The following is a 26592-nucleotide window of genomic DNA, read 5'->3' on the forward strand; positions in this document are numbered from 1 at the left end:
TGAACTTTATTTTAAGATGTCCAAATATCAACGGTAAGTGAGACTTGGCACAAAGGCTCCAACTTATTTAGCAGTTTCTTGTTCACATCCATGGAAATCCTAAATAATGTGTTCTTCCATGTTTTCATACACAAATTACATGTTGTTGGGCATAATATGATATAATCTCTTCATTGCTTGTCCAATGGCAAGAGTAAACCAGTATGATGTGAAAATAATGAAGAGTATGAGCTCATTTTTGCTCTATTCCATGAATTTTGGACCTTTTTCAGGACTAGGAAATTTTCTCTCATGAAAGGACCAAGGGATTCTTCATAAAGCCAAATGAGATCTCATTGGGCTAATGGGCTTCCCTCTTGAGAGAAGACCCAAGAAGGAGCTCCAAGAGACCCTATAAAAGGATTCAAATCTTCTGGAAGGGCCATTAATGGGCCTATTGCTTGGCCCAAATCTCACCCATCAAATTGATCCATTATCTAAGGCGTGCCTATAAATGCTTTAGACACCTTTGTAAAAAGACATCCTTAAATGCTTTAAACACCTTGGGAATTTTAGGAAAGGGTGAGAATATTATTTTCTTTCTCTCTCTCTCTAGAGTTCTGAGAGTTAGTGAGGTCCAAGTGGGAGGTGAGCTGACAAGGCCTAGGTGGGAGAGAAAAGTCCTTCTCTCTCTACTCCCTCTCCTAAGGGTTCCCTCTCTCTCTTGACATAGGAGCTGCAAAAGGATCCAACAAGTGAGAAACATCTAGGACTTGTGGCAGTAGAAGGAGAGGCCTACCAGCCAGGTAAGCCAATTCTTTCTTCCTCTACCCTTCTCCTTCTTGACTAATCTTGATTTCTTGTGGTAGAAATCAAGATTAGTGGTTCTTTCTCTCTCTAGACCACTGCCCTGTGGGAATTGGATGTTCTTGGCCCAAGTGATGGAAGCATATGTGGCCGGCAAGCCAATCACGCATTCCACATCTCGTTCCATATTTATTAATAGAACATATTCATTATAGTGCACGAGTGATGTTTATAATGAAGTCCATGAATACATGTTCGGACTTAATGAATTATGCTGAGATCGTGATACGGAGATCACTCTTTAAGCATGTGTTCTAAACATTCTTATTTGAAGGATACATGAGAAGGACGTCGAATTATTCGTAAAGAATAGTATTATCTAGCCTCACTCATATGATGAGTATGGCCGGTCCCGTAGCCATCAGTGTGGAGACACTTAGGATAGATAGTGGATGCTCTTTAGTGGAAAGTGTTCACTGAATTGATTCGTAAGAATCCCTGAATGGTATTATACTGAACTGTCAATCAGGTTGATTCACGTCACATTGTGTAAGTGGTCCTTAGACCTGAGACACCAAAGACGTCTTGTGGACATACGGTTGCACTTTGACTATGGCTAACAAGTCTCTAATCATGGGATTCTAAACAGTCTTAGTTTGGGTACACCAAGAAGTTCATGATGACGATTGAATGGTCAAGATGGGATCATCCACCCTCGGTATAAGAGGTGATATCTCAAGGAAGACTATGCGATGAAGTCCTTGGCCAAGGTAGTGAAATATCGGAGAAGAGTTCTCCGATGATTTCTGAATGCATCAGTACTAACTCGGATGACCAATTAGGTTTTCACAGTTGACCCTACCCTAAGTCATCCTAGGAGCGTCCATTAGATGAGGGATTATACGTAAAAGTTACCCGATGACAAATAGGTTCCATGAGTGAGTCGATACACACTCCTTTGTATCTTCTAGAACACAAGGTGTAGCTTGGCACCCCACATGTTGGAGACTCGACCTATTGATTGAGTTAAATCAATCTGACAATAATAAATCTATATGATGATGTAGTTAACTAATTTGGAAGGCCAATAAAGGTTATTGAGCCATTGTAGTTATTATCTAGACTGATACATGGGCCTAGAGGGTCACACACAAATGGTCTTTTGGACGTCAAAAGATATACTTAAGTTTTGGAGTTTTTTATGAAAAATACCCACTTAGTTTAAATAGGGGAAGGCCCTGAACGAACTTCACCCAGGCCAGAATTGTTTAGGGGCATTTCCCCTTCTTCTCCCTTCTCTCCCCACACCCCCTCTCCATCCCCAATGCAATTGGGATGACGTAACGATGACGACAAAGATTGAAGGAGGCTCATCAATGAGAAGGAGGAGATTCGACGTGCCAAGGATCGTGCGAATACATCTAGATGCTGCACACTTGAGCAGCTCAACTCATCTCGCTCCAGGATCCAAGAGATCACATATGAGATATGTGAAAAGGTACTACATTTCAATGTTTTAATGATTTCATTCAATTCCGTACAAGTCTTCCGCTGTGGAATATTTTGATTTGTTCATCCAGATCTAGGCCTATAGAACTCTACACCAAGAACACACCTAATTCCATTCACAACACTTTGAAGATCTCACAAGTGTGGGGTGAAACAATATCTTGCAAATCTTGGTTGAAATTCATGTTCGACCTAGATTTGTTCAAGAAGAACAATTCGAAATTCATTTTCTTCTGAATTTCTTCTTGATTTCATACGGACGAATTAAATCGGGAAACAAATCTATAAAAATACCTAAAAATCACTAAACTGCATTATGAACTTACGTTAATTTTTTTTTACTAGCATTAAAAATCATTAGATGGAGAAATTCATAGTTCACTGTTGTTTACACTATATTTCATCAAAATAAAGTTGAATCTAATTCCAAAAAAATTTCAACACTTCTTTTTAGCTTAAATCCACTCAGATGTGGTATAGTGCTCTCTGTGGTTCGACTCTCATTCCCCTTTTGGTGAGGAATATAAGTTTATTGCTTAATCAAGGGAACTCCTTACTCAACCTAGATTAGTGATACTTAGTATCAATAACCTAAACCCCTAGTTCCCAAATTATCATATCCATTATTTTGATGTGCACTATTGATTCTCCTTTGATACTATGACTTTTTCTCTAGCATTCTGCTGATTTGCAAAGCTCACACAAAAACCCGTCAGCCACTTAAGTGAAATGTTCATATGATTTCGCGACTCGACCATAGTTATATGGATTCTGATTAGCTGTTGTATGGGCAACCTCAATATCACCAACCACCTCTTTTTTTTCATCTCTTAGTCTTATGAAATTAGCATATGAACACTTGCAAATATTGTTGTGAACATGTGCTTATAGGTTTATTATATAATAAATACGCATGGGCATAAAATTAAACAAAACGCAAATAACTAAGGCTGATGGGTTTTTAAAAAATAAATTTAAATTTAAATTGATAACTAATTCAAATAAAAATAAAAATAAATTTAATCAAATTAAAAACCCATGGAACAGATACACATGCTAATAGGAAAATCCAGAATTAAAATAAGGAATCAAGAACATGAATAAAAAAAGAGTTAAATAAGGGGACAGATCCCCTTCCGTATGAGAAATTGCAGTGTTACTGACCAGTTAATGATTGGTTATAAAGGCCACAATGGTGTCTACACCATGTAATTTAAAGATTTAAACTCTGGGGGTCATTACCATATTACTGCATTAATGGATATGAAATTGTCATCACACATGATGATAACTTCAAAGAGAACAAACTTACCCATCAATTACATAAGGTATGAGATATTTTAGACATGGGTGGGTGAAACAGTCCTTGGGCCAACAAACTGCTCATTCCTCCTCTAGATCCTTTGCTCACAACATTACTAAAAAAATGACCAACTGCTTGATGTTGTTTTAGCAGACTACAACTCATTTAGACTCACTTTGATACAAATCTAAAATGAGTACTTGTAGTGTGTTACTTTTTATCCCAGGTTCTTTCAGTTTGTGAATGATAACCACAAGTGTATGAGGAAGGAGGGTTGTGCACTATCCCTTTCGCACGAGCACGATGTCGTGCAGGTGTCAAAGGCATAGTGCATTTTATGAGGTGTAGTCCTATCCTTATGAATCATGAGAGATCATCAGGATGTAAATAAAGAGGGCTTTAGTCACTTACTTGACTTCGCAATTCACATAGGTAATTGGCATGGGTTATACCTCACTCTCTCATTAAAGTGCAAAATCAAACTTCAATTGTGATGACAAGATACAATTTTATCAGTTGCTTGTCTATGTCAATAAAAACTTTTATCTATATCTCCTAAAATGAGTCAATCATATGGTCTTGGATGAAGTGATGCTTCAGTTCATCATATTTTATCAGTGCAGTATTTAAGTTCACAACTTTTTAGTATCAAAAGAAACAACCATTTACAATTCTTGAAGGTGATAAGAACCCAACGTCCTGATTCTTCGATTGATTATAGTCAGAACACGATAAATTCTATCTCGGAGGATCTAAATCGATGTGGGAGACAATTGAATAAATAAATTCGTTCTTCAGTCTCATCCTCGTCCTTTGGTGTGCAATCCCGAAATTCCGCAGACCAGGTTGCTCGATTCTGCAGCTAAACCCTTCAAAACCCTTCCTTTTTAAAGACTATGCCACAAATCGGAGGTATCAGACTTCTTCTTCCAACTGGGTCTCCCGCAAAACCTCTGTCTTCCTCATCGAATCTCTTCAGATTCTCCTTCGCCGCATCGCTCGGCTGCAGACTCGCTAGCGATCAACCCAAACATCGCCAATCAGTGATCATTTGGGCTTCTTCGTCTTCTTCTAACTGGAGAGGGAGGAAATCCGGCAGCTTTCTTCCCCGCAGGAAGAGTAGCAGCGCCAGCGACGGAGATATATCAAGGAAGAACGATAGACGACCGCCGGAAATGGAATTTGAGGGCGCGATGTTTAACAAGAAGCGAGCAGAGGGTTTGGATAGAAGCTCGAAGCCGAAGAACTTGCAGCTCAAAGTCCGGAAGTTGAATCCCGTTAGTACTATCTGCTATGTACAGGTAAGAAAATCTCTGTTCTAGCAAGAGAAGACACTCAAAACAAAATTTCACTTTGAAATGGATCTCTTTTTTCATGTAAAAAAGTGTTTCGCTTGTTTCTGATTGGAACAGGTCTGTTGAAGCGAATTCTTGCTCCTTAGAATCTTTTAGTTGTTTCCGCTTTCTTGTCAATTATTCTTATGAATCCTCTTCTTATGGTTTCAGTTTATTTTTCTTTCTCTTTCTCTTTGCATTTGGTTTCAGTTTATTGCATTTGTATATTTTCCTTTCTCATTCTCTTTGCATTTGGTTTCAGTTTATTGCATTTGTTTATTTTCCTTTCTCCTTCTCTTTGCATTTGGTTTCAGTTTATTGCATTTGTTTATTTTCCTTTCTCCTTCTCTTGGCATTTGGTTTCAGTTTTTTGCATTTGTTTGTTTTCCTTTCTCGTTCTCTTTTTAATTATTTTTGTGAATCCTCTTCGAATAGTTTCAGTTTACTTTCCTATCTCATTCTCTTTGCATTTGTTAGATTCTGGGAACAGGTATGGATACTCAAGATACTTCACCATCCGTATTGCTTTTCTTTGACAAACAGAGGTTCATCTTCAATGCTGGTGAGGTCAGTGCATGCGTTTATTTGTAAAAGTAAAATATAATTCTTCACTAGAAATATTCTTCTTCTTCAAAATAAATATATATATATATATATATATATATATATATATATATATATTTCTTCACTAGAGATAGAGTCCTCCACTGGAGTAGTGATAATCAAGGGATGATGCCTATTTAATTTGTCCTTCAACACAGAAAAACTGGATCTCAATTGTTGAATATTCAACTTTCTCTGTTGCTGTCAGCAGTGATAATTGTTTAATGTATACACCAATGTCTCAAAAATGATGCATCCCATGTGAACAATAGTGTCGGATCTTCATGAAGGAATGAAATACGTTGGTCTTTCCAATTTTCCCCCGTGGGAGGTGTCATGTCCCTGATGATTCCATTTTGTTGTTTCCCGTTTATAAATTTCATATGGAAGCTGTATCATCATGAAAAACTTAAAATTCGTCTTGAGAAATGAAAAGGCACGTATCTTGATGTACGTCTGTTAGTTACTCTCCCACTTAAATATGTCATGAAGGAAGTTTGATCTCATTCTGATTTTTTTTCATTATGAAAGGCGTAAAATTCTTCACGAGGCATGGAAATAAACTTATCTGGATGAAAATGGAATTATCTAACTAGGAAGGAATATCGTTAGTAAGGAGGGATGTCTGCATAGTTATTGATAATCAGTAAAAAAAAATTGTCTCATGAAATTTATCTTTAGGATACCAGGTCCTGTTTTTGACCATATCCATTATTTTGGCGTAGCCTAATGGTTAAAATTCTTATAAATTCTTTACTTAATCCATTGGAATTTTTACAAGCAGGGATTGCAGAGATTCTGCACGGAGCACAAGATTAAGTTGTCAAAGGTTTGTCTTGGTGATTTGAATCCATTCAATGATTAGTTATCTAAATTTTTCTTATTTTTAATTTAATCTATAATTGAATGTCAGATCGATCACATGTTCCTGACTCGTGTTTCCTCAGAAACTGCTGGTGGTCTTCCAGGTAACTTGTGTCTTAGTATCCTCTTCCCCTGACTTGTTGCATGTGCAGCGTTATGATTCTCAGTCAAGAGTCTCAAGTAGAGAGAAACAGATCAAAGGCCGATTGAAATTGACTTTTGGGTTGCAAGTTATCATTCGTTTGGTAGAGTTTGTGGATCCTCTACGACTAGTAAAATTCTGCAGGATAGTAATGCAAGTACAAAGACATCTGCTGGAGTATAAGATTGGACGAAGAAGAAAACCAATGTAATAGATGTCGACATGATTGGGTTGACCACCGAGTTCGGGTGGTCTTCCCTTTTTTTATTCAAAAAATAAATAGATGTCAACATGATAGCATGCTGGAGAATGAATATCACCTCTCATGTCTTGAGCAGTTTTTGTTAAAGCTTTTAATTGGCGACCCCAATTTTCAAAATATCTGTTGTCGCTCTCATGACTGGAGAATGAAAATAGATTCACAAATCAGACCTGCTTCTTTTTCTTCTCTACCAAATTGTGGTCATTGTTTGCATGATTTATTCTTTTGGCTGCACCTGATTTTTATCCTTGCCACAGTTGAGCTTCTTTGGGAAAAATGACGGAATTTGGAACCTATCTTAAAATAGCCTAACCAACGCGACTCACAAACATGGTCATTGCATGACATTCTAATGATGCATTTGAGCTGAGGACTGCATATTGCTTCTTGCTTTGCCAAATGGTAATATTCCTGCCGGTGAAAAAGAAATGGCGGTTGTTTGATCTTGGAACAGGAATGAAGGAAGCATTGCCTGAAGTGAATATCTAGAGGGCCAGAAAGTGAGTGAACTAGAATCAAATATCTTAATCTTGAGTAACAATGTGATAGGCCGCCTATAGTCACTTGTCAGCAGCAGGCCAGGAGAGCAGGATTAGCTGTGCTATCATCTCTGCTGGAAAGCTTACGGGGACCGGCCTGACCCTAATCAGTTTAGGAAAGCCTGAGATTGGGCTAGCAGGGGCAGAGGATGGGGGAGGGAGAACTGAGGAGGGGCTGGACGGTGGACCTTGAAGCTTGGGAGTTCCTGGCATCTCCTCCCCTCTTTTCTCCTCTCCCATCCACTTCTCTCACACTCTCTCCCACGGACGTTCACACCTACTTACATGGGGCTCCTTTCTTGCTTCTGCATTTTAGGCGCTGCTTGAAGGATTTGGCCGTTGTCCATTTTTTGGTTGTTGGTATTATTTTGGACCTTCTCCTCCCCCTGGCTGAGTTGGGCTAACCAGAATGCTTGCTAAAATACTTATCTAATATCTTACAATATCGTTCGCTGTATTCTGCTTGATGGTCAGATTCATTGGGAATAGTCGTAGAGGAATAGGCTGATACACCTGAGCAGACGTTAGAATATGGTACTTTAATTCTACATTAGGTCACCTTGTAGAATTACATTTTCTGTGTGCATGATCCTCAGTAGCCTCATCTCCAAGCTGCTAATAGGATGTTGGCATATCTGAAAGGAACAGCTGGATATAGATTATTATTTAAGAAGCATCATGGCATGGCAGTGTCAGTTGATAGAGATGCAGACTATGCTGGTCAATTCTTGATCAGAGATCAACACCTGGGAGTTTTTCATTTGTAGGGTGGAACTTGATTGCCTGGAGAAGCAAGAAAAAATAGTGATTACAAGGTTGATTGCAGAAGCAGACTTCAGATTTGTTGTTTGGGTATTTCCGGATCCTTGTGGATCCAATCTTCTAGAGGTTCTTAGGATCCAATGTGTCCAATTAATCATGCCCCATCATGATAATAGGTCTTCTCTTTTTATTTGCACTCAACTTGCTTCAAGGCGATTGGGCGAACCATATCTAGGTGGATAAAAACTTTATAAAGGAGAATTGATCTATCAAGGCAACATTCAGCTGATGTATGTGCATTTGATATCACAAGTGGCAGATATCTTTAGGAAGGATATTACGAACCCTTCATGTGGTAAGTTTTGTTGCGAGCTGTGGAATCCGTTCACACATCAGCTTTGGTGGAGTGCTGAAATACGACCATTATTTCAACTCTTTTAACTTTCATTCATCGTTATACCCTCTGTTTACTTTTGTATTTCTACCCTTATGAGACTCATTTTAATAGGCCCATTAGGATCTATTTTTGTAATAATGGTTGTCAGTTCATGCAAAGATGCATCTCCGAAACTAATAGTAAGCATGGAACCCAGATATGCTTTATACCAACTGAAAATATTTGGAGTCTATCCTCCATTCAAGTCAAAGAACTAGATCAATGGAGAAATTCCTTGACCTGGGGCCACATCAACAAGGCATAGAAAGTCCATCCTTGAAGTGTACCGGTCTTTAAATAATCAAAGATGTTGAAGATCACTTAAATTGGTTATGGAAGAATTTCATGCAATAAACTCCTGGACTAATTTCAAGCAAACCCAAACCGTAAATGAGATGATGAAGCTTCTTTATTTTTTTGGGAAAATTTGTTATCTGCAATGGATACTTTTCTTTACAAATTTAAGTTACATGTCATTGGATAAAGAATGGGTCTACTAATACTTCATACATATCCAATATGAAAGATGTATGTACAATATAGCATGAAACAAGACAGAGAACAAATATCCATCTTAATCTCTAGTAGAAGCTTGTTCGATTAGAAATTCCAGCTCATGAAATGATTCTTTTTGTTGCAGGGCTTTTGCTTACATTAGCTGGTATTGGTGAGGAAGGAATGTCTGTAAGTGACCTTTTCCCTTTTTACTCATTCGCCTTCCATCTTTTACAATGTATAATCATTTTGATCATTAACGTTGGAGATTTCTCATTTTCTCTTTATTTCCTTTAAGGTTAATATCTGGGGGCCATCTGATTTGAAATACTTGGTGGAAGCAATGCGCTCATTCATACCCAATGCGGCGATGGTTCACACTAATAGCTTTGGCAGTACCAACGAGACCAACAAAACAGAGTCAGATTCTGGGAGCCACATATCATCAGGAAATCCAATTGTTCTTATTGATGATGAGGTTGTCAAGATATCTGCTTTCCTCCTACATCCCTCATTTCCTTCCCCTCAGGCCGATGAAACAAGGTCTGGTTTGAAACCTGGGGACATTTCAGTGGTCTATGCCTGTGAATTGTCTGAGATCAAGGGAAAGTTTGATCCGGTCAAAGCTCAGGCACTTGGGTTGAAACCTGGACCAAAGTACCGTGATCTGCAGCTTGGAAAATCGGTCAAGTCTGACCGCCTTGACATCATGGCGAGTTCATGTGCCCTAACTACATAATCTTGTTATCTTCAAATATTTCCATATTTAAATTCATTTTCTTTGAATTGCTGCAGATTCATCCAAGCGATGTTCTTGACCCATCGATCCCTGGGCCTATCGTGCTTCTAATTGATTGTCCCACCGAAGCCCATTTGGAAGTGCTCTTGGGCCTCCAGTCTCTCAATCCATACTACACTGATTTTGTTGACCAGTCAGATGAAGTATCCAGATCTGTGAACTGTGTTATTCACTTAGGTCCATCTTCTGTTACCAAGAAAGCAAGCTATCAGAGTTGGATGAAAAGATTTGGTCGTGCGCGACATATAATGGCAGGACACGAAATGTAAGTCTCTACTATTTCTCTTAATCAATGTCTTAGATTGGCTCTCTCACCCTAAACCCTTAAATAGAAAGTCATAGAACAAATGGGATAAGAAATTGGAAGTGAACTTGTATTCTGCGGTTTTGAATTTTCTGTATTCTCAAGTTCATTTTTTTTGCCTTACGCTGATTGCATATCCGGCCAAATGCAGAAAAAATAGTCAGATCCCAATCATCAGGTCCAGTGCTAGAATTACATCAAGGCTCAACTACCTATGTCCCCGTCTCTTTCCAACCCAAGGATTTTGGCCTGTTCAGGAAATTAGTTGCGGCCTTCAAGATTTAAATACTTCGACAGAGGTCCCATTTACGGAAACTTTCACGTTCATACCTTTACGGATGCCTTATTTTTTGTCCTGAAGTTGCTTAATTATTATTTATTTCTCAGGATTCATCTCCCACTGTTTGTGAAACCATTCCTGCGGAGAACCTTTTGAAGGTTTGAAATCTAGAAACAACCTTTTGTAGGCCTTGATATATTTTCTTTTGCAAAAAAACAAAAATTCCACCAGTGTCGAGTTCTTATGAATTTTTCCTTTTCTACCAGTTCAATCTTCGGCCCTATACCCAGCTGGGATTGGACAAATCTGCTATTCCAAGCTGCCTAACTGCCACCGGAATAATCAACGAGCTCATTACGGAAATCCCCGAGATCGAAGATGCTTCCAAGAGCGTCAACAAGCTGTGGGAAAGTTCATCAAACTCCTGTCTTGGATTATCAGCAAACGAAAGTGCTATTGAAGAACCATGGATGACTCCAGTCAATGGATTCTCATCACACAGTTCGCATGACCCGGATGTGCCAAGCTGCCTGGAGAACATCACGCGTGAGGACATGGAAGTCGTCCTCCTGGGAACAGGCTCTTCACAGCCATCAAAGTACCGGAACGTGAGCTCTGTGTACGTCAATCTCTTCTCCAAGGGAAGCATCCTCTTGGACTGCGGTGAAGGGACTCTCGGACAACTCAAGAGAAGGTCATTTTCTTCCATCATCAATAACCAACCAACTGATCTTCCCTACCAATCATCCTATCGGGTCAATGTTCAAAATGTCAAACTCATCAACGTTTGTTGATGAGTTTTGAAGGATACAGAGTTGATGAGTTCAACATTGAAGGTTGACAGTTACCACAGACGTTTGATTCTGCGTCACTGTCAACCATCATTTTCACTCATTTTTGTACTTAAAAAAAATTATAAGCCTCGTCATCATTGTCACGTCTGCGTCAACAAATGATATTGACATCAACGATGACGGAAAATATTTAAATTAGGAGATGTGTTATGATGTTGATGCTGGTTGTGGACATGGTTCTTCTGTTCTGTTCGTTTTCAACTAACACAAAATTCACACAAAAGAACCTCACAGGGCCTTGTTCTTTGTTCTGTTTTTTTTCTTTTAAAAACAAACAAAATTTGCACATTCGCACAAATTCGCACATTCGCACAACGCCAACAAAAGAACCGCACACGGGTCTGTGCGATGTTCTGTTCGAATTTGTTTCTGTTCTGTTCGGAGATCCGAACAGAACGAACAATTCGCACAAATTCGCACAAAAAGAACAGAACGACCATGTCTAGCTGGTTGTTGACTCAAATGCCGTCAATGGAAAAATACCAACCATTTGTCACGTGCCTTTCTGGATGTGCGGCACCGTGGGGTTTTCCTCACCATATGATCTTTGCTTTCCAGATTTGGTATGAAAGGGGCGGACGATGCGGTCAAAGCCTTAAACCTTATCTGGATCTCTCACATCCATGCGGATCACCACACTGGGCTGGCGCGGATCCTCGCCCTGCGCGCAAATCTCCTCAGAGGGCTTCCCCACGAGCCGTTGCTTGTGATTGGTCCACGCCCGCTGAAGCGGTTCCTTGACGCTTACTCCCGGCTAGAGGACCTCGACATGCAATTCCTAGACTGCCGAAACACGACAGCCGCGTCTCCGGAGAAGCCCAACAGCGAGAGCAGTCTGTTCTCAAAGGGGAGTAGAATGGAGAGCTGCTGGAGAAGACCCGGGAGCCTCGTTGACTCTGATGCGTTGACCAACTTGAGTCGAGCGTTGACCCGGGCCGGACTCGAGGCCCTTGTCAGCGTCCCTGTCGTGCACTGCCCCCAGGCTTTTGGCGTCGTCTTGGCGGCTGCTGAGAAGACTAACTCCTCCGGGAAGACCATCCCCGGGTGGAAGATGGTATATTCTGGCGACACCAGGCCTTGCCAAGCCATCGTCGACGCCGCCCGGGATGCAACTATCTTGATCCATGAGGTTCATATTTCTCCCTAAACCCTGAACCCTAAACCCTAAATCCGAAGCCCTAAATTATGTGGGTTGTTGAGTTTCAGGCAACATTCGAGGACGGCCTGGAAGAGGAGGCGCTGGCAAGGAACCACAGCACGACAATGGAGGCGGTCAACGTGGGAACACGAGCCGGGGCTTATCGCATCGTCCTGACCCACTTCAGCCAAAGGTACCCGAAGATACCCGTCTTCGACGAGAAGCACATGAAGAACACATGCATTGGCTTTGATATGATGAGCGTCAACCTCGCTGACTTGACTGTTCTGCCAAGGGTCCTCCCTTTCGTCAAGCTCCTCTTTAAGAACGAGATGGCCCTTGATGACTCGGAGGAGGTCCTTGTTGCTGCAGACAGGTAATTTATTTTTTCCTAATTTTTCGTTGCCCAGAGCTGGCATTTTTTTGTCAAAGTCAAGAGTTACCATTTTAAAAAAATAAATTATGGGACTACGTCTTTTTTGGTTCTTGCCGATGTTTCTCATTTTTCTAATCAAAATTTTGTTGTTCTAAATTTTCATTTATTTCGGACAAGTTTTTATCTCCACGTTATAGAATGTTAATAATAATTTTGCCGTTTTTTCCTGTCGTAATATTCAAGAGAGAATTTAAAAGTCGTGATAAATACAAAAATGAAAGCAGAGGAGGATAATAAATTCGTAATTCCCACGGTGGGGCCGGTACGGCCGTTCGATATGCATCTGACGAGATCGACGGCTAGATTTGTAAGGTCCACGTCGGTTGATGCGTTTCTGGCCGTCCGATGCCAGTCAAGTGGCGAAGAGAAGATGGAAGGGGGGAGATTTGTCTGACGTCTGGAAGCTGCCATCGGAGACGAGGAAGGCGGACGAGACGGAGGCGGTGCAGGCGAGAGCTCGTCTTCACGAAGTCGAAGAGATTTCATCATCGATCGAACGACCGATTGATCGATTGATCTTTCCTCCGTTCTCGCCGTCTTCCGTTGATCCGATCTGACAAAGACGGTGAGCCGATTCGGCCGTCTTCAATCCCGATTTTGGCGAATCTCAAGCCGATTTGGATTGATCGAGTAACCGAACGTTCTAGTCTCGAATTGCATGCGGCTTTCTGCTTATTAAGATCAGGAATTGTCTTTGGAAGGCGGGGATCAGTCCTGGAAGCCCTGGTGTGGGTTGTTGAGGTTTGAATCTTCTGTTTTTTCGCTGTGATTATGGACACAAGCCGAAGAGCCGTTGAAGCGTATTGGAGATCGCGTATGATCGACGGGGTCACGTCTGACGAGGACAAAGTTGCCGCCGTTTATAAATTGGATGAGGTCTGTGAGCTTCTCCGCTCTTCGCACGCTGGCATCGTGAAGGAGGTCTCGGATTACATTATAAAGAGACTCGATAACAAGAGTCCCATCGTCAAACAGAAGGTAATTCGCATTTGCATTTCTCAAGTTCATCCTTCAACGCAAACTCCCGTGTATCCATCTTTCATAATTTTGTATTTTAATTTTTCCTATTGTATACATTTGAATAATGCCTGTCAGAGCTGTCAGATCAGTTTGAAACACCTTTTTTGAAATCAATCTGATTAATCTTTTCCAACATCTGCCTTTTATTCGACCTGAATTTAATCTTTTGTGGTAATGAGAAATATTATTTAATTGCATACTTTTCATTCTGCGTTTCGTATTCTGTATATTAGACGCTGGCATGCTTTCATCCCTTGAGAACACGCCTTTCTATCGTTTTTTGTCGAAAATTAGGGAATCAATCAGGCGAAAGACCTGAAAAGCATAATCTGATTGTTCTTTCTAATTCGTCTCATGATTTCTTTACAGGCTTTACGGTTGATCAAGTTTGCAGTGCCAAAGTCTGGTACCGATTTCAGGAGAGAAATGCAACGAAATTCAACTACCATTCGCCAGTTGTTTCATTACAAAGGTTATCCTGATCCTTTAAAAGGAGATGCCCTGAACAAGGCTGTTCGTGACACTGCTCATGAAGCCATATCAGCTTTATTTTCAGCAGAGGACAGCAAGGCGCCAGTCGAAACAACCAAGAAACGAATGGAAGGCTTTGGAAGTACAAATTTTGACCCTCGCGTAGAGGACAAGAAGTCTTTTCTGAGTGAGGTTGTCGAACTCGGTAGTGCTTCTTTGAAACAAGGACTGAATTCAATAGCAGCAGCACATTCTCTTAGAAAAAACGACAACGGTAGTTACAAAAGTCCTCAATTGCATAGATCTCTGACGACTGAAACAGACAATCGTGACCGATATGAAGGAGATGGTCAAAAAGAACGCTGGACACCCCCCGTGAACCAAAACAAGGAAGGTTCTTCATCATGGACGCAAGATTCTACGGCGAGCTCCGATGTATCTTTGACCAATGGAAGCAACAACGGCGATAAGAGTCGTGAGGAGCGGCTGCTAGAAACCATCGTCACGTCTAGCGGTGTCCGTCTACAGCCCACTCGTGATGCTATTCAAGTTTTTCTGTCCCAAGCTACCAAGCTAAGTCCCATCACAATGAGTAGCGCGTTGGAATCTAAGTTACAGTCCCATCTGTGGCAGGTACGTCATTCTTACTTTTTCTTGCCTCCAAAAATTGTTATAAAAGCCATGGTATTTAATTATATTCTCCCGTTTCACGAAATATTAGAAGACCCTTATTCAGTGAATTCCTTCTCCGCACTTTTTTTTATACTGATCCACTTTCCATTGTGCCTTTATGATGTATGGATTGATCCCTTTCTGCTTCTCAGAGTCGCTTTCCTACTGTGTGACAAAACCCATGAATCTGGTTGTTTTGTCAAATCTAATGAGTTAACGAGCAAAAATATTTCCATTTCAAACATATTTTTTTCAGAAAAAGTATTTGGTCTGCTGGAGTCAGTGACCACTAACCCAACCTGGGCATAAATGAGTTCAAGATTTTTTATGTTGTCTCCTGTACCTTGTTGATACTTCTCTAGCCTTTGAAAATCGTCATGTTTTTGAAAATAAAAGATAACAAAATCTATATCAGTAGTGTTAGGCATAGCTTGGGTCTAGAGATTCTGGAAAGGATAGGTCAATCAGTTGATCAATCATTCAGTGATTTGAAAGATTAAACTGGTTCCCTAATTTCCCTTGTCCATAAAATGATCCGGTCCATGATCTGGCCAATTATATCAACTGAATGGGCCTAGCAGGCCCTGTAGAATGATTGGCATCGCAAATCAACTGGATGATCCAGTCAGCAATCAGTCTGGCTTATCGATCCAATTGGATTGGTTGGGCCTGTTGATACGGAACTTGAATTAGTTCCATATTGGGGAAGGGGGAAAATGATAAGTTGGATGGAGGAAGGGAGGAATCAATGAGGGACAGGATCCCTGTAGATGTGTTGAAGGGTTGATGATCACAGGGACAGAGATCGTGAAAGGCAAAGAGAGAACAGATATGAAAAGGTAGGTCTAGGATTGGAGGGAAGCAGGCTGAAGATTCAATGAGGCTATCGCATTACTGTGGTGATTTCTAGGCAGTTGAGAAGAGACAACTGAGATGGAGAGGGATGAGATAGTGAGCCAAGTGGTAACTTACCTTCAATCTAGACTACCCTCTAAATAGGAGGACTGGAAAGCATTTAAAGAGAAAAGAGTAAACTAACCTAAACGCCAAATGATGAAAATGCCTCCGAATGGGCTAATACGTCAAAGATACCCATCATACCGAAGACAACTCTGTGTTGATCACCCAGTACTGCCTTATCTTCATTCCAATTAGCGAATAAGCCCAGGGTACATCAATCAAAGTTGCCATTTTAGTTTCCTTGTAAGTTGTGACGTCTTTTTGTAGTTTTTAGTTCGCACTCTCTTAAAATAACATCAAGGGAGACAAAAACCATGACCAAATACTTTTTGTTCTTTTTCAATAGTATATAAATGTGACCTGCTTTTTCTCTTTGGGGACAACCCATAAAGGTGACCTGATGTACTCTTCCTTGTAATGCAAGAATACATTGCGCCCATCTTGAGATAGTCTGAAGATCGTTGCCTTTGTGTATTAAGAGTATTTAACGAAACCTTTTTAACGATTTTCTGTTTCGAAATTGTCTTTTGTCTTATAAAATTGTAAGCGGCTGATCTCTCCCCCCCGCGTTATGTTTTCTAGCCTTGAACATTAAATCGACATCTGTGGCTTCGGTGATTATTTTGAATCCTAGTTATGAATCTATTTCGACTGTGGCAGGTACGGATGAAAGCCATTTGTGTTCTGGAATCAATTCTGAGAAGCAAGGAGGACGCATATTTATCTGCCGTTAGATCTTACTTTGTTGAACATGGCGATTGCGTGGTGAAATGCTCCGAGTCTCCCCAGGCAACCCTGCGGGATAAAGCTTACAAGGTTCGTCTCACTTCTTTCGCTGAGATTAGCACGATTGTATACTCGTGCATATCTATCGCTGTTGTTTTGATGTTCTTTGAAACAAACACTTTTTCTGCCTCTGCCATCGCTTTTATTGTCAATTTTTAAATGATTGCCGCGTCCTGTCTTCTCTCTCTCTTCTTAATCTTCGTTTCTTTCTCTCCTTTTATGTTCCCCTCTTCCCTTCGCTCTCTCTATCCCCGGCCCTCTCTTTGTATCTCTCTTTCTGGGTATCTCTCCCTCTTTCTCTAGCTGATCATCGGAACAACATCCTGCCAATTTATTGACCCTCTTTCGTTGATAATCTTAGAGCTACATCTTTCCAGGACGTTCATATCCGAGGTTATTTCTCAGAAGTGAATATCTTTATTCAAAATGAACATTCTCTTTCAATCGCTCATTCTTTTAGTATTTTTATCTTATATATAAGAAGTCGGTAACATCTAAAACATAAACTATTCTTCTGCAGGTTCTAAGCCTTTTAAATGGTGATAGTGCCTCTGGAGTCAAACCAGACGTATTGACGAGCGCCAAAACTCCTGTCCCTCTGCCCGACTTGATAGACACCGGCGAGTCAGACTTACTTGGAAATGATGATAATGCCCTGCGAACCACGCAGCCAGGTGTTGGCTTGCTGGTCGATGATCTCTTTGGGCCCGGATCCACCCCCAGCGAGAGCGAAAGCACCGTCAAGCACGAGAAGGACGACCCCTTTGCTGATGTGTCTTTCCACGTGGCAGACGAAGGGGGTCAGCCAGATGACATCTTCGCTGACTTGGCAGTTGAGCAAAGGAAGCCTGCAGGGGAAAGTGATGGATCCAACTTGGTTGACTTTTTTGTCCCCGGCACATTGGAGACCGGGAAGAACCAAGTCAACGATCTCATGGCTGGGTTGACCGTTGAAGACCCTCCCCAAACCAAAGCATCTGCAACTGGTCAACCAAGTTCCATGGGCATGACCCAGAGTCCTCTGATGTTCCCTTTGGGTTCGGCCCCCTATGGCGTGCTGCCACCTGGCATGATGCTGAGTCAGCAATTCCCCTTCCCTCTCCAGCAGCAGTCGCCGACGATGCCGCTGGGCTACGCAGCGGCGGGCGGCTACGTCCCCCAGACACAGCTGCTCTTTCCAAACTTTGGGCAACTCAGTGGCGGCGTTCCTCCGCCTTCGGGTGCGGCTCTGCCGGACATCTTCCAGTTGTCTAACAGTCAGGCCCAGGCTCGGCCCACGGTGACCAGCATTCCGAAGGAGGACACGCGGGCCTTTGACTTCATCTCGGTGAGATTCTCCTTCTTCTTATTTTGAAAGATTAACCGTGGTTTAAGTGGATAATTCTCGCGCAGGATCATGTCTCAGCTGCACGCAATCAGAAACGACTCGTCTGAGGTTTGGATGGGTTCATGTGATTAGCTCGGTAACTCTGTCTTCACCTACATGTATTTTTTTTTTCGGAGGGTTGAGTTAGTATTAAAGTCATTATGTGATGATAGTGATGGTTTCCGTGTACGTTTGGTCATTCAGTGACGGTGATGATGATTAGGAGTGGAAGACTGATGACGGATGATGATGATGATGATGACAGAAATGATGGGCAGACGACAGAGAGGGGGGGAGTGAGAGGGAATAACTGAGCAGGACTCGTGATTGAATGGTGACGATGATGAAATGTGGATGGATGGATGGATGTCATTTGGGACAAAATGCTGAATGGTGACAATGACAAAATCGGACAGATGGATGATGGTTGGCTAGGAAAGGTCCAAATGGGAGACCGGTTTTTTTTTGTGCGTTTGTGCGGTGCAATGCGAATTTCGCTCATCGCATTTCGCACACTGCACCGCACACCGCACAGAGGTCTGTGCGGTGCGGATATGTGTGAATGTGTGGTTTTTTTGAAGCCCCCCCCCCCCTGCTCTCAGTTGCTCTTGGAGAGTTGGAGTCTCGGTCTCACTGACTCCGTTCTGCTTTCCTCCTCGTCTTCCTCTCTCCGTTCTGCTTTCCTGATCGTCTTCCTCTCTCCATTCTGCTTTCCTGATCGTCTTCCTCTCCCCTCTTCCTGTCTCTCTCGCTCTGTCTTTCCCTCCCTTTGAAGAAGATGCTGTATTGTGCATTTGTGCGGTGTCTACAGACTACTCTCCTTTAAAGAAGATGCTGCCAAGTCTGAAGGCGAAGGTAATTAATGATCAACATTGTTTATTGATAAATGGAATTTGCCTCTCTAACATCATAGATTGATAAATGCGAGATATTCATCAGCTTAAATACATGGGCGAATACATTTCAGGACAGGGGGAGTAAGATCAATGGTTTATCAATTCTTCTTCTTCTTCTTCTGATGATGATGATGATGATTCTGATGTAATCCTCGCATGGGCCCTGTTCTCCACTGCTGATCTTATATTTAATGTTATAACTTATAAATATTTAAAATCCTTGAAAATAGTTTGACAAATAATCATTACATTAGTCCATGTCACTGTGGATCGATCCTTAATCATCACTGTGGAAAGTAAATCAAAGAATATAATTTTCTTTGCATTATGCATAATTAACAATCACTCTTTATCCCCATCTTATGGTTTATCAAATTTAATACCATCAATTTATGAGGAAAATGATGTTGAATACTTGCAAGTTTGCTTGCTCGTTAAATACTTCCAAGTTTTCATCTTTCACAGTTCTTTAGAGATCCATATGTCTGAAGTATGAATTTTAACATGAAAAATAAAATGAATAGTTGTCTTCCCATGTTTGTAAATTTTCTTAGAGCTCTTGAGATTCGTATGTTATGATATATAGATTGCACCACAAAAAGTGTAATATATAATGCTTACCTTCCAAGTTTGCACATTTCCTTAGTGCTTTTGAGATCACCTTCGTGAAGTAAAAATTATAACATTGAATGAAAATTTTAATTTCCATGTTTGTACATTTTCTTTGTGCTTTTGAGATTCATATCTTTGAACTAGAAAGAAAACTTTACTTTCCAATTCTGGAAACTTTTATAGTCTTTTTGAGATTCATATATGTAAACCATCAATTGTACCATGAAACAAATAATAAAAGCTCACTTTCTAATTTTTGGATTTTCATAGTGCTTTTGAGATCTATATATTTGAAGTTATGACTTGAACCATACTAAATAGACTGAAAAGTTTATTTTTTTAGGCCGAAATTTTTCTCAATGAATTGAGATTCATATCTGTAAATCCATTCCCTTCGTTATCTTCTCATATTCTATCTACGTACCTACCTTTCTATCTCTAACCGTGTTTGTTGCTTCTCTTCTATGCCCTAAATCTCCCTGCCCATCTTTTTCAGTTACCTCATTTTTTCTCAACATCTCTCTCACCACATTTTTTCCTTGCGATTCTCTCTCTAGCATTTGTTACCCTTCGATTCATTGTACCCTATTTCAATCAAATCCTGTGTTTTAGCCCAGTATTTCTTCATTGTACTTTACTGTATAATAATAAATATTTTAGTCATGGAATCATAAACAAGCAAATTTTTTCATAAACCTGGAATTGATAAAGTTATTATGTGTTGTTATTTTATATAATTACCACATTTTTGTACATTTCAGTAGTTTAAAATAGGGTTTCTATATATTTACATTCCATTTATTATTCCAAGTGAATGCCTGATTTTTCCCTATTTCCTGGTAATTCACAAATTTTATGAAATTAATTTAAGCCTGGAATAACTCTGTTTAAAAGAAATTGGCAGGATTAAATACTTAGTTTACCAATATAAATTCATATAGAGATGAAGTTAAGAATTTTATCAATTTTTTGGGATTTTATCAGAGTAAGAAAATGGTTTTTAAAATAGAAAAATTAAAGAAAAAGGGCACATCTATAAGAAAAATAGGATTTCCACGCTTATAATTTCTTAAAATTTTCATTCGTGCATACCCTTAAAATGGCTCTCTGTCGGGCGTTGCAGGTGAAAAAATGCAATAAAAAGTTTTTAATGGCGTTGTTGGCGTATTTCAGAATTTGAGCAAATGTGCGGTGCGAATTTCTGCGCAAAGCCTTTCGTGGCTGGCACAGGATGGGGAACAGTGACGATGACGAAATGTGGATGGATGGATGACGTTTGGGACAAGATGCAGGATGGTGGCGATGACGCAATTCCAATTGACAATTATTTAGATGTTTCTTAGTACTTGAATTCCAATATAACCGGAGAAAGAGAGAGAACCGTTGGGAAGTAGAGACAGAACAGATGGACGCCAAGGATTGGTGGGAATTACGTAGAGAGAGACATTTGGGTCAAACATATGTAAGCCAAACCTGATGACATCCTGTCCAAGCTCACTAACGAACCGGTATGGAGGAGCCGGATAGGATCCGCCCATGCTGTCATTAATCTACAGACAAAAACCATAGATATTTATAGACAGAGAAGAGGAGCCAGTCTTGTCCCAGAGATAGAGATAGATTCCGGATCAGCCATGGCCGAAGAGGGTCGCATCACCGGCTACTTCGTCCTCGCCTGTGTCGTCGGCTCTCTCGGCGGCTCCCTCTTCGGCTACGACCTCGGCGTCTCCGGTAACCAACCATCATCATCATCATCATATATCATCATATCATCATCATATCATGATCATCATGATGGTGGGCAGGGGGGGTGACGTCGATGGACGATTTCCTGAAGGAGTTCTTCCCGAGAGTGTACAGCAGGAAGCAAGCGCGGCTACACGAGACGGACTACTGCAAGTACGACGACCAGGTGCTGACGCTGTTCACGTCGGCGCTGTACCTGGCCGGGTTGGCGGCCACGTTCATGGCGGCGCCGGTGACGCGGCGGCGCGGGCGGCGCGCCAGCATCATGCTGGCGGCGGCGAGCTTCTTCTGCGGCGGCGCGGTCAACGCGGCGGCGACGACCGTGGGGATGCTGATAGCGGGTCGGATCCTTCTCGGAGTCGGTATCGGGTTCGGGAACCAGGCGGTGCCGTTGTACCTGTCCGAGATCGCGCCGGCGCGGATCCGCGGCGCGGTGAACCAGCTGTTCCAGCTGACGACCTGCCTGGGCATCGTGATCGCGGACGTGATCAACTATTTCACGGCCAGGATTCACCCGTGGGGGTGGCGGCTGTCGCTGGGGCTGGCGTGCGTGCCGGCGGCGCTGATGCTGGCGGGCGGCGCGTGTCTGCCGGAGACGCCGAGCAGCCTGGTGGAGCGGGGGCGCGTGGAGGAGGCGCGCCGGGTGCTGGAGAGGATACGTGGCACGCGGGGAGTGGAGGGGGAGGTGGAGGGGCTGGTGGCGGCGGCGGCGGCGGCAGCGGGGGAGGACGCGTGGCGGAATCTGGTGAGGAGGGAGAATAGGGGGCAGCTGGTGGTGGGGGCGGTGGGGATTCCGGCGTTCCAGCAGCTGTCGGGGATGAACTCGATACTGTTCTACGCGCCGGTGATATTTCAGAGTGTGGGGTTCGGGTCGGGGGCGGCGCTGTACTCGGCCATCATCACGGGGTCGATGCTCGTGCTCGGCGCGCTCGTGTCCATGGCCGTCGTCGACCGGGTCGGCCGCCGGGTCCTCTTCCTCCAGGCCGGCGCCCAGATGATCCTCTCCATGGTAATCTCTCTCTCTCTCTCTCTCTCTATCTATCTATCTATCTATCTATCTATTTATCTCTATTTGTCTCTATCTCTATCTATCTATCTAGCTTTGTCTCTCCATTCTCTATCTTTCGCTCTCTATCTACTTATCTCTCTCTCTCTATCTATCTATCAATCTTTGACTCTCTCTCTCTCCATCTATCTTTCACTCTCTATCTACTTATCTTTGTCTCTCTATCTATCAATCTTTCATTCTCTATCTACTTATCTCTCTCTCTCTATCTATCAATCTTTGACTCTCTATCTACCTCTCTCTATCTATCTATCTATCTATCTATCTATCTTTCTATCTATCTATCTTTCTATCTATCTTTTTATCTATCTATCTCTATCTATCTCTCTTTGTCTCTAAATCTATCAATCTATCTCTCTTTGTCTCTATCTCTATCTATCGAATTATCTTTGCTCTTATTTCTATCTATCTTTGTCCTCCTATGTATCTATCTATCTATCTTTGTCCTTCTATGAATGTATGTAGCTATCTATCTTTGCCCTTCGATGTATCTATCCATCTATCTTTGCCATTCTATATGTCTATCTATCTATCTATCTATCTTTGCCATTCTATATGTCTATCTATCTATCTATCTATCTATCTTTGCCATTCTATATGTCTATCTATCTATCTATCTATCTATCTTTGCCATTCTATATGTCTATCTATCTATCTTTGCCTCCTATGTATCTATCTATCTATCTATCTATCTATCTATCTATCTTTGCTCTTCTTTCTATCTGTCTATCTTTGCCCTTCTATGTATCTATGTATCTACGTATCTATCTATATATCTTTGCCCTTTTATCTATATATCTTTCTTTGCCCTTCCGTCCATCTATATATCTATGTATCTATCTATCTTTGCATTTCTATATATTCTATTTCTCTATCTGTCTCTATCTGTCTATATCTGTTCCCTATCTGTCTCACGACAAATATTTCGTTGTCGATACCCGTCACTTATGGATTCTTATTCATGTCCCTCTCTCTATATTTATCTCGTTGAAAGTATTTCCTCATCATTTCCCATATCTCTTTAACTTCACCGACGTCCATCTGCACTTGTTTCTTTAATCATTGCCCATTTCTATCTCTCTCTCTCTTTACCGATATCCTTCTCCTTATATTTCTTTATTCATGCACATCCATCTCTCGCGATCTCTCTCTTCACCGATATCCATCTCCTAATATTTCTTTATCCTTGCCCATCTATCACTCTCGATCTCTCTCTTCACCGATATCCATCTCCTAATATTTCTTTATCCTTGCCCATCTATCACTCTCGATCTCTCTCTTCACCGATATCCATCAGCAAATATTTCTGTATCAGTACCCACGTATCTCTCTCCACTGAAATCTCTCTATGCTCGTCTCTGTCTCTCTCTCTCTTCACCGATATCCATCGGCAAATATTTCGTCATCAGTAAGGACATATCTCTTCACATATCAGTAAGACAGTAACCACAAATCTCTCTTTCTTCACCGATATCCATCTGCAAAGATTTCTGTATTAATACCCATCTGCAACTATTTACTGCAATCTCTCTCTCTCTCCTATCTCTCTTTCTCTCCCCCATCTCTCTCTAGTACCTCTTTTTCTCTTCCATCTCTCTTTCTCTCAGCCATATCTCTCTCGCTGCCCATATCTCTCTCTCTCTGCCCATATCTCTTTCTCTCTGCCCATCTCTCTCTCTCTGCCCTTCTCTCTCTCTCTGTCTCTCTCTGCCCATCTCTCTCTCTCTTCGATCTCTCTCTTCGCTCTCTCTCTCTCTCTCTCTGCCCATCTCTCCCTCTCTCTGCCCATCTCTCTCTCTGCTCTCTCTCTCTCTGCCCATCTCTCTCTCTGCTCATCCTTCTCTCTGCCTATCTCTCTCTCTCTCTGCCCATCTCTCCCTCTCTCTGCCCCTCTCTCTCTCTCTCTCTCTCTCTCTCTCTCTCTCTGTCTCCTCTCTCTCTCTCTGCCCATCTCTCCCTCTCTCTGCTATCTCTCTCTCCCTCTCCCTCTCTCTCTCACTGTCACTCCCTCTGTCCCTCTCTCTCCCTCTCTCTGCTCTCTCTCTCTCCCTCTCCCTCTCTCTCTCACTGTCACTCCCTCTGTCCATCTCTCTCCCTCTCTTTGCCCACATCTCTCTCTCTCCCTCTCTCTATCTCTCTCGGCCCATCTCTCTCCCTCTCTTTGTCCACATCTCTCTCCCGCTCTTTGCCCATACATATCTTTCTCTCTCTATCTGCCCAAATCTCTCTCTCTCTCTCTCTCTCTCTCTCTCTCTCTCTCTCTCTCTGTAGTCTGGAGTCTGTTGTCTGCATTCATTTCATGCATAATAGACACGTTGGCGCGAGTTCTCACCGGGGGGTGGGGGGTGCAGGGGGTGGTGGCGGTGACGCTGGCGCTCAAGCTGGGGCGCGGGGAGGAGCTGTCGCGGGGCCTGGCGGCGGTGCTGGTGGTGGCCGTCTGCACCTTCGTGGCGGCCTACGGCTGGTCTTGGGGTCCGCTGGGCTGGCTCGTGCCCAGCGAGATCTTCCCGCTGGAGACGCGCTCGGCGGGCCAGAGCCTCGTCGTGTGCGTCAACCTCTTCTTCACGGCGGCCATCGCGCAGGGCTTTCTGGCCTCGCTCTGCCACCTGCGCTGGGGCGTCTTCCTCCTCTTCGCCGCCCTCGTCCTCCTCATGACCTGCTTCGTCTTCTTCCTCCTCCCCGAGACCAAGCGCCTCCCCATCGACGACGTCTCCCGCCTCTTTGCCCAGCACTGGTTCTGGCGCCGCTTCGCCCTCCCCCCTCAGCCCCCCCTCACTTCCAAGGCCCCCTCCCCTTCCCCTGCCTGACTTGCGCTTGCACCACCCCAACCCTTCTTCTTCTTCTTCTTCTTCTTCTTCTTCTTCTTCTTCTTCTTCTTCTTCTTCCTCTTTGATCGAATCTTCTTAGGTGGTATGGCTAGGATTATCCCTTCTTCTTCTTGCTCTTCTTCTTACTCTTCTTCTCCCTCCTCTTCTTCTCCTTCTTCCTCTTTTTCCTCTTCTTCTCTACCGTGTCCTTCTCACTCTCCTTCTTCTCCTCCCTCTCCTTCTCATTCTCCTTCTCCTTCTCCTTATTCTTCTTCATCCTCTTCTCCTTCTCATTCTCCTTCTCCTTCTCCTTAATCTTCTTCATCCTCTTCTTCCTCCTCTTCTCCTTCCCCTTCATCCTCTTATCCTTCCTCTCCTCCTTCTTCTTCCTCTTCTTCTTCCTCCTCTTCTCCTCCTCTTCATCCTCTTCTCCTTCCGCTCCTTCTCCTTCTCCTTCTTCATCTTCTTCTTCCTCCTCTTCCTCCTCTTTTTCCTCCTCTTCCTCCTCTTCTACTTCTTCCTCTTCCTCTTCTTTTTCCTCCTCTTCCTCCTCTTCTACTTCTTCCTCTTCCTCTTCTTCTTCCTCCTCTTCCTCCTCTTCTACTTTTTCCTCTTCCTCTTCCTCTTCTTCTTCCTCATCTTCCTCCTCTTCTACTTCTTCCTCTTCCTCTTCTTCTTCCTCCTCTTTGATCGAACCTTCATAGGTGGTCTGTCTAGGATCATTCCTTCTTCTTCTCTTCCTCCTCCTTCCTATTGTAATTCTTCTTTCTCCTCTTCTTCTTCATCTTCCTCTTATTTGGTGGTATGTTAAGGATTATCCACTACAGGTGTATAATTATCCTGTTTCTTTTTGTTAGAAACAGATCAGACTCTTCGTAATCTGTTGTTTGTTCCATGAGTTTCTTCCTTTTACAGGTCTAGGATTATGCATTACAGGTCTAAGGTTTTCCTGATGCTTTTTGTTAGAAACAAGCCGTAGACTCTTTGTAACGGGTTGCTGGTTCCATAAGTGTCTTCTTCTTACAGGTCTAAGGTTTTCCTGATGTTTTTTGTTAGAAACAAGCAGTAGACTCTTTGCAGCGTGTTGCTGGTTCAATAAGTTTTTGCAGTTGTTTACTATTTTCTAACTGATCTATGGGTCTGGGCACCATACTAATTGTGTAATATCGATGGTATATACATTTATATATATGCAAGGGCTCTTTGATATGAACCTTGACGAAGGGGGGGGATAGAGAGATTAAGTGCGGTTATTTTTATAAAACATAACTTTTCTGGGTTCCTAGAGAATATTCATTTTGCCCAGAACTTTTACATGCGAAGTGGTAAATACCTTTTTTTCCA

The 26592-nt window shown here is 42.3% G+C and overlaps 2 protein-coding genes across 2 annotated transcripts; both read left to right on the top strand.

Moving 5' to 3' along the window:
- The first annotated feature begins 4338 nt into the window (after positions 1 to 4338).
- TRZ4 (tRNAse Z4) lies at positions 4339 to 18310 on the top strand. Its single transcript, XM_078575747.1, has 16 exons — positions 4339 to 4899; positions 5410 to 5499; positions 6320 to 6364; positions 6449 to 6503; positions 9181 to 9224; positions 9334 to 9747; positions 9831 to 10099; positions 10290 to 10437; positions 10526 to 10576; positions 10685 to 11112; positions 11831 to 12401; positions 12479 to 12766; positions 14236 to 14970; positions 16630 to 16785; positions 17276 to 18082; positions 18148 to 18310. Exons 1-16 carry the CDS (start codon positions 4495 to 4497, stop codon positions 18187 to 18189), a joined length of 4548 nt encoding a protein of 1515 aa, XP_078431873.1. The 5' UTR covers positions 4339 to 4494; the 3' UTR covers positions 18190 to 18310.
- Positions 18311 to 21190: 2880 nt separating this feature from the next.
- On the top strand, positions 21191 to 26146 carry LOC144703554 (sugar transport protein 14-like). The gene is made up of 3 exons (XM_078575745.1): positions 21191 to 21360; positions 21435 to 22384; positions 24793 to 26146. The coding sequence occupies exons 1-3, from the start codon at positions 21264 to 21266 to the stop codon at positions 25246 to 25248; spliced, it is 1503 nt and encodes a 500-aa protein (XP_078431871.1). The 5' UTR covers positions 21191 to 21263; the 3' UTR covers positions 25249 to 26146.
- Positions 26147 to 26592: the final 446 nt, after the last annotated feature.

The sequence above is a fragment of the Wolffia australiana genome, chromosome 5, assembly GCF_029677425.1.
Source record: "Wolffia australiana isolate 7733 chromosome 5, ASM2967742v1".
Classification (NCBI taxonomy): Eukaryota; Viridiplantae; Streptophyta; class Magnoliopsida; order Alismatales; family Araceae; genus Wolffia; species Wolffia australiana.

Coding starts and splice junctions, on each gene's coding strand:
- LOC144703554 (XM_078575745.1), top strand. CDS start 21,264: ATGGCCGAAGAGGGTCGCATCACCGGCTACTTCGTCCTCGCCTGTGTC. Junction 21,361..21,434: donor CTACGACCTCGGCGTCTCCG/GTAACCAACCAT, acceptor GATGGTGGGCAG/GGGGGGTGACGTCGATGGAC. Junction 22,385..24,792: donor CCCAGATGATCCTCTCCATG/GTAATCTCTCTC, acceptor TGGGGGGTGCAG/GGGGTGGTGGCGGTGACGCT.
- TRZ4 (XM_078575747.1), top strand. CDS start 4,495: ATGCCACAAATCGGAGGTATCAGACTTCTTCTTCCAACTGGGTCTCCC. Junction 6,365..6,448: donor ACAAGATTAAGTTGTCAAAG/GTTTGTCTTGGT, acceptor ATTGAATGTCAG/ATCGATCACATGTTCCTGAC. Junction 10,438..10,525: donor ATTTAAATACTTCGACAGAG/GTCCCATTTACG, acceptor TTTATTTCTCAG/GATTCATCTCCCACTGTTTG.